The sequence below is a fragment of the Eumetopias jubatus genome, unplaced genomic scaffold (assembly GCF_037043125.1).
Source record: "Eumetopias jubatus isolate StellerSeaLion01/CBP00866 unplaced genomic scaffold, mEumJub1_p1.0 scaffold_1, whole genome shotgun sequence".
Lineage (NCBI taxonomy): Eukaryota > Metazoa > Chordata > Mammalia > Carnivora > Otariidae > Eumetopias > Eumetopias jubatus.
Genome location: NW_028274807.1, coordinates 164,579,435 through 164,592,121, shown reverse-complemented (window position 1 = coordinate 164,592,121; position 12,687 = coordinate 164,579,435). Strand labels below are relative to the sequence as shown.

Here is a 12,687-nt window from a genome sequence, read left to right as displayed (position 1 = left end):
TTTTGGGAATCGAGATATTTTAGGTGGTTGGGATTTGTAGTGCTTGTACAAAATGTTCTCATTAGTCTTTCTTTTAGTCCACTCCTTTTAAATATTTTATTTTTCCCACAGATTGCAAAATTTTCTGAGCCTAGAGATAAATGCACCCCCATTTTTGATCAACATAGTTATGGATTGGCTATCTGTTTCTTTCTCCTTATTATACTCTTTTAAAAAACAGCTACCCTTGAGAAATGGCAGAAGCAGTTTTCCGTGCCCCAAAGCGGAAAAGAAGAGTGTATGAGAGTTATGAATCTCCACTGCCCATCCCTTTTGGTCAGGACTGTGGGCCTAAGCAAGACTTCAGAGTGTTCACAGCAGAGATGATAAACAACAATGTAATTGTGAGGAACGCAGAAGATATGGAGCAGCTCTATGGGAAAGTAAGTGCTGGTGGCTTTGGCATGGCTACTTCTGACAGAACTGAGCCAGCTATCCTTTTTGCTTCCCCCCCCCCCCCCCGTCCACTCCCCAAAGCAAACCATCATTGACCCATATTCTTTCCTTGCCATTCAGTCCAGTGTAGGAGAGGAACTGCACAATTTGAATCAGGTGCCCTGAAGCCATATGCTAATGAGGAAGACTCCCCCACCATTGAACCCGCGTTGCAACAATAAAGTAGGGTCGGTGCATTGGCCTTTCTTGTCTTTCAGTTATTAAAGCCATGCATGGGCGCCTGGGTGGCTCAGTTGGTTAAGCGACTGCCTTCGGCTCAGGTCATGATCCTGGAGTCCCTGGATCGAGTCCTGCATCAGGCTCCCTGCTCGGCGGGGAGTCTGCTTCTCCCTCTGACCCTCCCCCCTCCGTGTGCTCTCTCTCTCATATTCTCTCTCTCAAATAAAATCTTTAAAAAATAAATAAATAAAAGCCATGCATGTTCATAAAAAATGTCAAGCAATTTACAGAAATGTAATGGTAAAAAGTAAAAATTCCCCACTCCCATTCCATCTCCAGAGGTAAACACAGAGTGGCATATTGTTCTGGCTCATGGACAGATAAGGCTTCGGCATGTACTCTGGTTCCTTATCTGTGATCTCTTGTTTGGGGACCTTTTCTTAGATGAGGACAGGTTCTAGTTCTTGCTCTTTTCCGCCCATAATAAATTCAGGTTGAGATTGGTAACTTGCTTGCTCTTTTTTTTTCCATCCATCGCCAGTTCATTACTGGAGGCATTTTTTTTTTTTTTTTTTTAAAGTAAGCTCTACTCCCAGTGTGGGGCTCAAACTCACAACCCTGAGATCAAGAGTCACATGCTGTACCAACTAAGCCAGCCAGGTGCCCCAACTTGGGGGCATTTTTTAAATAGCTTTATTGAGGTATAATTTAGTGTCATAAAATTCACCCATTGTAAATGTGCAATTCAATGATTGAAGTAAATACATAGAGTTGTGCAACAACCATCGCATTCCAGTTGTGGAGCATTCCCATCACCACAAAAAGTTCCCTTGTGCCATTGCACTTAATTGCTGTTCCTCCTCCCAGCCCATGTCACCCACTGATGTACTTCCTCTCTAAATTGGGCCTTTCTAAACATTTTATGTAAAATAGATATGTTGTAGCCAGCTTCCCAAAGTGGGATACAGCAGGTGGCATTGATCCTGGTGATATGGGGTCTAAGCCAAGGCCCTGCCTCTGCCTGTTCCATTGCCTTTAGCTTAACAAACCCAGACTGAAATCATCAGGTATAAGACACACAAGGTGTACTGAAAACTTACTAGAACTCTTCATACAATCAGATATAATGCTAAGATCTTCATTAGTAATCATTAGGTAATCAGAGGGAAAATGTAAAGCTAAGGAAAATAGAATGAATCTCTTGTTAACTCAAATAGTTGTCTTCCCCCAGCTAAAAAATTGGTAACTAAACATGAACTTTGTTTTCTCTTTTCCTGGAAGGGTTATTTTGGAAAAGGTATCCTGTCTAGAAGCCGTCCAAACTTCACAATTTCAGATCCTAAGCTCGTTGCTAAGTGGAAAGGTAAATTTGTGCCTCATTCAGTTAACTTTTGGCAAATTATTTTCTTTCATCTGTGATCTTTTTTTTTTTTTTTAATATTTCATGAGGCCAGCTTTATCCTAACACCAAAACCAAAACATTCGCAATTCATCTTTGATCTTAAACTTCGGATTACAAAGGAAAATTCTCTGGAGAAGACATAACATGCACAGTGGCAATTTTACTGCTAAAACTAGCAACTAGAATAATTCTAATCAAGGTGAAAGGGTTTTGATGGTTGGTGAAAATGTGTTTTATCTAATTTCTGGAGTTATCGAAAGTGTTACTCAGATTTTTCTGTTGTTAAAGATTGACTAACAGGGTACTATGCACTCGGAAGGTACTAGTAAATAAGTACCTCTTCACCTGTATGCAAAATGAGTTTTATATTTTTTATTTCTAGGATTAGAATTTACAACAATAACCATAACATTAATGAATTTGTTAAAACATTAATGTGTGTAGTTCTTACTTGCTTGACTTGCCTTCTTTACCTTAAAAATCTTTTACTTTAGTGTGTTTGTCTAAGGAAGTCTCATGGTGATTACATAACCAATGCCAGCAGATGAAACATAATTAGGATTTTTTGTAAGAAAAAATACAAATTAAACCTACACTAAGATACCATTTTAGCGATCAGATTGGCAAAAATCCAAAAGTTTGACAATACTCTCCTTGGGGAGGCCCAGAAAAACACTCTTCATGTATTGCTGGTGGGAATGTAGGTGGTACTACTGTTACAGGGGGGAATTTAGCAATGTCTGGTAAAACTATATATACATTTGCTTCCGCCCCCCCAATCCTCCTCTCCCCCTAACCCCTGGTCACCTTAATATGTTTGCTGTATGTGTGAGGTTGCCCATTCTAGATATTTCATATAAGTGGAATCATACCTTGTGAAGCCTTTTGTGTCTCCCACTCAGGATGTTTTCAAGGTTCATCCATGTTGTAGCATGTACCAAAATTTCATCCTGGGGCGCCTGGGTGGCTCAGTTGTTGGGCGTCTGCCTTCGGCTCGGATCATGATCCCAGGGTCCTGGGATCGAGCCCCGCATCGGGCTCCCTGCTCTGTGGGAAGCCTGCTTCTCCCTCTCCCACTCCCCCTGCTTGTGTTCCCTCTCTCGCTCTCTCTCTCTCTTTCAGATAAATAAATAAAATCTTTAAAAGAAAAAACAAAAAACTTCATCCTGAATAATAATTCCATTTTGTTTATCCATTCATCCAAAGATGGACATTTGGGTTGTTCCCACTTTGGGGCTGTTATGAATAGTGCTGCTGTGAATGTTCACATACAGGTCTCTGTGTGAACATATATTTTCATTTCTCCTAGGTATATACCTAGGAGTAGACTTGCTGCATTTTACAGATACAGATAGATACAAATATATCTATTCTGTTTTAATTTTTTTAGGAAATGCCAAACTGTGTTCCACAACACCTGCCCCCTGTTACATTCCCACCAGCAGTGCACAAAGTTTCCAGTTTTTCCACTTGATGTTTTCTGGTTTTGGGTTTTTTTGTTTGTTTGTTTTTTATGATAGCCATCTTTGTGAGTGTGAAGTGGTAAAAGTTTTTAATATTAATGAAGTCCAGTTTATCTGTTTTTTTCTTTCATTACCTGTGGTTTTGATGTCATATTTAGGAAACCTTGCCAAATCCAAACGGATGCAGATTTTCCCCTGTGTTTTCTTGTAAGAGTTTTACAGTTACAGCTCTCAAATTTAGGTCTCTGATCCACTTTGAGGTAATTCTCGTATGTGATGTAAAGTAGGGGTCAAGCTTCAGTGTTTTGCCCGTGGATATCCAGTTGTACCAGTATAAGCATCTACTTTTAACCCAGCAATTCCATTTCTAGGAATTTAGCTGAAAGATACACTGGCAAAAATATGAAAAGAAGTCACACAAGGCTATTTATCTCAACACTGTTTCTTATATTAAAGACTGGAAACAACCCAAATGTCCATTAGGAGGGGACTAGTCAACTACACCGTACTACATTCACATAATAAAGTACCATGGAGCTGAGCTAAGAATGAGGGATCACGGGGATGTATTCCTAAGCGAAGAAAGCACAGAAAGGGGGAGTCTGCATAGTGTGCCATGGTTTATCTGAAGGTGGGGGGATAATAAATATATTTTTGAAATTTAAGGAAGGATAAATCATAGATTCTTTTTAATGCCTATGGGGGAGATATGGAACAGGATGGAGAAAGAGGTGAGACTTTATAAATTTGACTTTGGAACCTTGTAAATGTGTTACATGATTACAAAACAAAGTTAAATTTTAAAAAGTAATTTAAAAAAAAGGCTGAACCTATATATCAAGTTGGTGGTGTAGACACTGAGGACTATTTTCAGTGACTGTAAAACGTGGTAACTTGAGGTTCAATCCTAATAGGATAGACTTTGTGTCAGTTATCTCTTGGCCCAGTGTTGTTTAACCAGTGGTTTTCAGCAGCATCCAAATTGCTCACAAGTCTCCGGGTTTGCTAGGTAGGTGTGCTGATCTTGGCTGGATGTACTCATCCATCTGGTTAGTTATGGAGATCAGCTAGCTGCTCTAATGGATTTAGTCCAATAACGGATCTAGCTGGACTTACTAGTGTCTGGTTGTCTGTTGGTTGGCTGTCAGCTGGTCTAGGATGGTCTCAACTGAGATGAGGGGCAGGGGGCACCATGTGTGTCATCCCTTGGCAGGCTAGCTCAGGCATGTTCTCATGGTTATGGCGGAGGGTCACGAGCAAGCCCCAGTGTGCCAGTGCTTTTCGGGCCTGTGCTCATAGCACGTTTGCTGTTATTCCAGCTGGTCTAGAGTCAAGGTGTTTGGCAGGTGGAAGACCTGAAGAATTGGGGCCATCAGTGCAATTAACCTACCCTATACTCTAAAGAAAGGAAGAGTGGCAAAATAATCTTCACATTGCTTTCAGCAATTATTTTATAGGTGATAGCTTGGTACAACTGACTGTTGTATGTATATCGTGTGAAAAAGCAAATGATTAATTATGTTGGTATGGTTGAGAGCCAGGATTTTCACATGAAACATCTATACCAGGAAGCAAGGAAGCTTATCAAAAACTGCTAGGCTTGTTTCAGAAGTGCCTTCCCAGACCAAAGAGGGAAACATTTGAGCATCAATGAGAGTAATACTGTAGTGGCCCCTGGGTGGCTCCGTCGGTTAAGCGTCTGACTCTTGATTTCAGTTCAGGTCATGATCTCAGGATCGTGAGATTGAACCCCACATCAGCCTCCGCGCTGAGGATGGAGCCTGCTTAAGATTCTCTCTCCCTCTCTCTCTTACTAAAAAAAACAAACAAAAAGGATTAATCCTACAATTTGTTTTAAAATCCAGTCATTGGTAATAATGTCCCAAAAAATGTGTGAATCTTTTAATTTATGCTGGTACACCATGTACCTTCACCTGTGGAGGATTCACCATTTTGGAAATTAGTAAACATGAATTGTTCTCCGGGTCACTGAGTAGTGAGGGATTTCTCTCTATGGAAGATTCCTGCTAATAAACAAGGAATAATGGATGAGAATAGCACCATTTTGCATCCTCTAATAAAGCATTGATCGTCAGTGGTGTTGATGACATACAAAGAGACAACACATTTTTTTGTCTTGTAAGAGAAACACACAGCACCACCCATGAAGGAGGCTGCCCAAGATACTGAGCCTGAATGTGATCAAGCCTCTAGTTCCACCAATTTACAGGAAACAGGGTCAAAGAATTATTAAGCCAGTGCTACTTAAAGTGTCACAAGTGTCACTGAAGTGTCACAAGATAAGTCCTTTGCACCAGAATGGAAATAGATCCCATACTATTTAGCTGTTTACCTATGGCTTCCCTCTCCATGAAAATCTGGCTATGAAAACAAGGTGAGCTGAACTAAGCAATGTGCTGCGTGAGACAGTTGCTTAAAGGTTGGTGCAGGCCCTTCTTGGACTATCCATGAGCAGTTCAAGGACAGCACGGTGCTTGTGACCTCCTTTGATGAGCACCATGTTTACAGCACAATAGGGACGTGATCCTCTGAGGCCAGACCGGGGGAAGGTGTATAGGACAGAAAACCCATTGCTTCAGTAAATGAATTACAGGGAAGAAAATCATGGTGGGGTAACATATATTAGAATCAACTTCAGATGTATCAGTCAGTTGTAATGTATATAGGCCTTCTATGGATTTTGAGTCCGACTTTTAAAAATTGAGACAATCCATAGATTTTCATGAGGCTAAGGAATTAATATTAATTTTTAAAGTAATGTATTGCAATTTTTTTGTTTTTTTTTTTTTAATTTTTATCATCTTTTTAAGTAAGCTCTATGCTCAGTGTGGGACTTGAACTCACAACCCCAAGATCAAGAGTCACGTGCTCTACCAACTGAGCCAGCCAGCCCCCCTTTTTTTATACAAGTTTTTTCTTCATTTTTTAAGTCTGCATAGAAATACATAATGAGCTACTTAGAGATGCTGTGATAGAATGTGAGGGATCTTTTTCAAAATAATCTGGGGACGGGGAAATGAACAGAAGGGCAAATGAAGCAAGATTGGCCATGAGTTAATTGTTAAAGCTGACGGATGGCAACATGGGAATTTCTTATACTGTTCCCTTTACTTTTGTATGTCTGAAAACTTTTTCATAATGAGTGTTTCAAAAAGGGGAAAAAAGTGGGAAAAAAAAATAGCATAATGACCCCCACCATCCAGCTTCAGCAGTTACCAATATTTGGCCAGAAACAAAAAGCTTTCAAATAGTATAATGATCTTAAAAATTGAGAATCTTTTCCTGATCTGTGTAGTAACTAAATTTTAGACAGTAATAGAAATTTGAAGGAAAGGAATTTATGCCAAGGAAACAAATTAAGCTTGTGGACTGCCCTGAAGAAGTAAGTCTCAAATGTCCATTTGAGGAGGTTCTTCAAATTCTGGCTTCAGCCTCATCTTCCACCCTCTGTGCACTCTCTTCTACTCATTGGCACTAGAGCCACCTTGGGCTGCTTGCCATTCCATGAACCTGTCACGCATTTGCTCTCTTTCAGCCTCACATGGCTTCCCCTGCCTATTTCCCCTTGGTCTGCCTGGTGAGCTCTTACTCATTCTTCAGAGCCCAGCTCAGTTACTCCTCCTCCTTGGTGTTTTTTACTAAGCCTTTCAGGCAAAGTGAGCACTCCTTTTATACTCCTTTACTTGGTCATATATCAGCTTGGGTTAGAATCAGTCATTTCTGGTCTGTCTCCCCAACCAGACTGTGAGTATCTCAAGAAGAGGGGATTTTACTTTATTACTTCTGTATCTCTAGTGCTTGGCACATGGATGGCTGTCAGTAAAACTCAGTAAATTGTCATTTTTGTTAGATTACCAGAGGAGGGAGGTCATGACACAGAGAAAACTGACAAATTCCTAAGGAGGTAGGAGTCTGTGAACTCCTAGGGTTTTTAAAGCTGATGATCATCTATTCCAGGCCTTTACTGCACTGGGGAGAAGGCTGAGTTTGGGTAAGGAGAAACGACTTGCCCACAGGCAGAGTGGAGGAGGGTGAGGACTAAAACCCACACCATCAGGTGATCAATAAACAACATTGAAGGTAGAAAGGCTCAACCAGCCAGATGCCCAGAACTAGAACTAGAGCCCATAACTCCCAGGTCTACACCCAGAAGTAACACTGCCATGAAATTCAACAACCGTTTTTGTAGGTACATGTGGGGCACTTTGACTGAAGATGCCTTAAAGAGCATGGGAAAACGGGGGTCGGGTGCGTAACTTTAGGGCCTCAATACTCTCATCTGAAAGTTCAGAGGTTGCAGGGGGGTTTCCTCTTGCATGCCATTGTTGCCAAGCTGCAGTGTTGAGAAGGATTTCAGGGTCACATCTGGGCACAGCAAGAGCACCGTGAACAGGCAGCATTGCCTTCCAGTGGGTTCAGGGGGTGGGTTCTGGGAATGATGGCACATAAAGCATGCCATTGCTGTTTGGGCAAGATTAGACTTCTAGATGTGTGATTTTGTGATTCTTGAAATTCCTTTTGTTTTTCTGGATTTTCAGTGTGTTTTTTCCCTTAAGGAAAATTTGTCTGAACAGAACTTTTTTGTTGTTACAGATATGAAGACACAAATGCCTATAATCACATCAAAGAAGTAAGTCGTGGTGACCTTGGCCAGAATTATGGCTTAAATCAGATCTGTTTGTAGATAACCTTTTCCAATGTGGTAGGTCACGCCTTTTTTTTTTTTTTTGGGTAGTAGGTGTGTCCTTGAAAATTATGTCTGAACTGAATGTGGATCAAATCATATCTGAAATGCACTGAGTTAATTTTTTTAAATAATCCTAGGCCAGATGCTTTGCCACTTGAATTCCTTCCAAAATATGAACAATTAACCTCTGATGTATATGTCTTTAAGTGCTAAGATGCTTATACTTAGGTCTGGAACTGGCCCCCTCCCCTGTCCTCCTTACTCGCTCTATACTTGCAGGGTGAGAAAGAGGCTTCCACGGAGGCTCTTCTTTATCCACTCATACACTCACAGTTCCTTCCTCTGGCTTTTTTTTTTTTTTTTAAGATTTTTTATTTATTTATTTGACAGAGCGATAGAGAGCACAAGTAGGCAGAGGGAGAGGGAGAAGCAGGCTCTCGGCCAAGCAGGGAGCTGGACGCAGGGCTAGATCCCAGGACCCCAGGATCATGACCTGAGCCGAAGGCAGCCGCTTAACCGAACGAGCCACCCAGGCGCCCCTCCTCTGGCTTTTCTTTACACTCTTCCCATTTCCCGGGACTTTTCCCCTGACCCCCCCCACCCCCCCGCCCCAAAGCATGCACACTGCCTGGCTCTCGCTGCCCATTCCATGATCCAGCTTACATGTCACTCTCCTGGAGGTTTTCTCATCACCACCACCCTCCGTTGGTTGGGGTTGTTCTTCCGGCTCCCACGCAGTCTGCCTTGGTGCCCCTCTCCGTGCCATCCGTCACACACCCGGATTTAGACTGTCAGTTCCTGGAGAGCAGGGACCATGCCTGCTTCCTCTCTTCAGCCCCTACACTTACTGATCCCTTGGTGGAATTTTGTGGACTAAACATTCATGCATTTAAATCCTCATTGTCGCTGAGGGACAGCTCAAGTTGCATCTCTTCTGTAAGCCTTCTAAAAATATTGAAACTCCCGATGGTTTTCCATCTTGTTTCTAGCACATACTGGCAGAATATGACAGCTCCTATTTGGTTATGTGCTCGGTAATGCCATAGCCAGAGGAGTGGCTGGGGGCAGTGTCACCAGGGTAATCTCAGTGGCTGCTGTGGCTATACCTGCAGGCTGGGTGTGGGAGTAGGGTTCTAGTCTGTGGGAGGGGCCTGCGGAGAACCTGGCAGGGCCTCCACCCGAGGAGTAGCTGCAGTAAAGCTGCAGTCAACACCAGGACTCAGAAACAGAGCAGAAGCCTGCCCCTCAGAACTGCATCCTGATTGGGCTGGCAGTGGGCCTGACATGACGTCAAGCTAGTTTGAGTATGTGAGGTTCTGGATGGGGGAGATTGTCACCTGCCTGAAGTTATCCCTTTGTAAGCTCTACAGTAATAACACTGCAAGCATTTTATTGATCTTTGTATTAGTTCCCTAGGGCTACCATAGCTTAAAAGAGCAGAAATTTAGTCATATACCTCCGGAGACCAGAAGTCCAAAATCAAGGTGTCAGCAGGGCTGTGCTCCCTCAGAAGGCTCTAGGGGAGGATCCTTCCATCTTCCATGCCTGGTTTGAGCCTCTAATGGTAGCCAGCAATCTTTGGCATTCCTTGGCTTATAGATGCATCTCTCCAGGCTCTTCCTCCATTATCACATGGAGGTCTCCGTTGTGTATATCTATGTGTCTCTGTCCAAATTTCCCTCTTCTTTCTACAAGGAAACCCTTCGAGTATGACTTCATCTTAACTTGGTTACATCTGCGAAGACCCTGCTTCCAGAGAAGGTCACATTTACAGATGCCAAGTGTTAGGACTTAACCATATCTGACGGTTCTGTCAGAAAATTATGTGCCCCCCCCATCAATACTTGATTAGTTATTTGGCCATAACAATTGCAATCACAATCTAAATTGTTACATATTCAAAGAAATGGGCTCATTTTTATATTTTTAAGTTAATTTTCCAGCTTACGTGCTTGTTATAATTGTTTCTTTACTATTCCCTCTGAAACTCTGATCCCTTTCTCAAGTGAATTCACTCTGATTAGCCGTTTTCCAACAATAGTTGTCCTTGGGTGATGAGAACCTTCCATCTAATCCTCTCCGGAGGTAAGCGTCCAGACCCTTGGGTGATGCGGTAGGGGACTGAAGTATGTAGGTTGTGTCCTTGGAGGGCCAGCTGTGAGGGGAGTGCTGGTCCCTCCCTCCTCATTTGTAGTCCTCTGTTCAGCATTTACTGCAGGTGCTTGAGTGTCAGGCATTGGGTAGGTGCTGCAGATACAAGAGGAGGAAGAGGTTTCGTCCCTGTTCTCGAGGGATTTACGGTCTGGTGGGAGAGGAAGAGAAGTAAACAATTGCACTCTTCTGTGATAGATGTTACGGGGAGCTATTACTGCGATCACCGTCCTAGCCCACAGGTACTGGTTGCTCCTGCGGTGCTAGTTACCAGCTGGATGCTTTACCTGACCATCTCAGTTCATCTCAAGGAGCCTTTGTGGTAGGCGTAGTCATTTCCATCTCATTTTATCAGCTCAGATGAGGCAGTTCAGCTTCAGCGGAATTGACACATAGTGAGAACAACAACGTGGTTGTACATGCTGGCGTTTCTTGGTCATATTCCATGTACAGGGTTCTGTGCTGATAACACATTTGTGGACTATCTCCTAAAGTCCTCCCATCACCCCTAGAGGTGTAGGTCCTGTTATTATCTGACAGGCGAGGAAACGCAACCAGAGGAGGTTGTATAACTTGCTTAAGGGCAGTACTTGGACCTACGCAGACTGCCTCAAAACTGTTTTGCTGTGAACTTCTAATGATAGGTAGGCATTAATCAGTAGGTGAGGGAGAGGGATGTTCACCATGCCAGTGGAAGAGTGTGTTCGAGGCCATAGAGACAGAAGAAACAGAGGCGTATTCAGATGCTCCACCATTCTGTAGTCTGGTGGCCCCGAAACGGGTCTGCTTTTCACCAGTCTCATTACTGCTACTAATCATAGCTGCCACCTTTTTCCCCTGCCACTCTCTCCCTTATGTTTCCTGACTTTTACTTTCCACTTTTCTCTTCCTGCTGCTTCTGCAGCAGTGTCTGGGGTTAATCGCGGCAGGACTTGGCTTTTTAAAGCATTGTCAGCCAATGAGAGGACACCTGCTCTGTGACTCATATGCCATATGTCTTAGTCATTTGTGTATCTGGCTGTTTTCATCACCAGTCTTTCTCAGAGGCTTTCTTCCACATGCTTTTGCAGCCACTGTCTCATTTGAGCTTCCATAAAATGAGCATCTGAGGTCATTATGAGGCAGGAATACAGGTGTGATTCTGGCCTTTTGCAGAAGAGCAAAAAAGGTGTAGGGATGCTAAGTGGCTTAGCTCGGAATCATGAAAGAGCCAGCTCCAGAACCCAGATCTGGTGCAGTGCCTGTCCCCACAGGGGTGCCCCTGCTCTTGCAGAGCAGTTAATTAAGGTGTACATTTCCCTTCATTAAAAATGTTATTTGTAAGATCTGCTGTCTTATTTGTTTTGAATTGTATTAGGTACTATGTTAACCATAAGTTTTAGCAGCTCTGTTTATCACTGTAACCATATTATATTAAAAGCAGCTGAAAATTTAAAAAAAAAAAATGTTATTTGTACTTTGTAATGTAATTTGTATGAGTCAAAATGATTTTATTTGTTAATTCTCCCCCTAAAAAGCCCACAATCATAGTAACAAATATTTATAGAACACTTACTATGTGCTGAGCCTTGTCCACGTCTTGTCTCCTTTAATCCTTGCAACAACTCCGTGATGTCAGTATGGTTACTCCTGGTTTACAGATGAGGAGCTGAGCCTCATGAGGGTCGTGTAGCTACTACAAGAACATGATGGAATGAGAGTTTGAACTCTTATCTCCCTTGACCCTATTGCAGAGAGCAGAGCAGTAGCCTGTGTGTGCTCTTTCTCTCAGTTTTGCTCAAAGGGGCAATAGTTGAACCTTTCATTCAGTGGTTCCCTCACATATTTTGAGTCAAGGAATTTGATGAAAGTTGGGGATCCCTTCCCCAGAAAGATACATATTGACACAAAAATTTGTGTTCAAATAAAGGAGATTTATAGATCCATGAGGCCTATAAGGCCAGTGCTGTAGGTGGTATGAAGAGCAAAGATTCTTTTTAGATCTCTCAAACGAAAGTTCTTTTAACTGTATGCAACAGTGGCCATACTTTTCATACAGGCGGGAAGACACCCTGCCGTTGTATGATCAACTACATTTTTTATTCTGATTATTAAAAGTAATACATAACCGGGCGCCTGGGTGGCTCAGTTGGTTAAGCCACTGCCTTCGGCTCAGGTCATGATCCTGGAGTCCCGGGATCGAGTCCCGCATCGGGCTCCCTGCTCAGCAGGGAGTCTGCTTCTCCCTCTGACCCTCCCCCCACTCATGTGCTTTCTCTCTCTCATTCTTTCTCTCAAATAAATAAGTAAAAATCTTAAAAAAAAAAAAA

The 12,687-nt window shown here is 42.6% G+C and overlaps 1 protein-coding gene across 2 annotated transcripts in view; it reads left to right on the top strand.

Annotated features, from left to right (window-relative positions):
• TSEN2 (tRNA splicing endonuclease subunit 2) overlaps nt 1-12,687 on the top strand; it is a 47,269-nt gene that overhangs the window by 5,224 nt on the left and 29,358 nt on the right. For both annotated transcript variants that reach the window (XM_028101796.2, XM_028101797.2), the window contains exons 2-4: nt 221-422; nt 1,936-2,017; nt 8,134-8,170. In XM_028101796.2, the coding sequence (XP_027957597.2) occupies nt 234-422; nt 1,936-2,017; nt 8,134-8,170 (308 nt within the window). In that variant the 5' untranslated portion in view covers nt 221-233. The remainder of the gene's footprint in view (nt 1-220; nt 423-1,935; nt 2,018-8,133; nt 8,171-12,687) is intronic.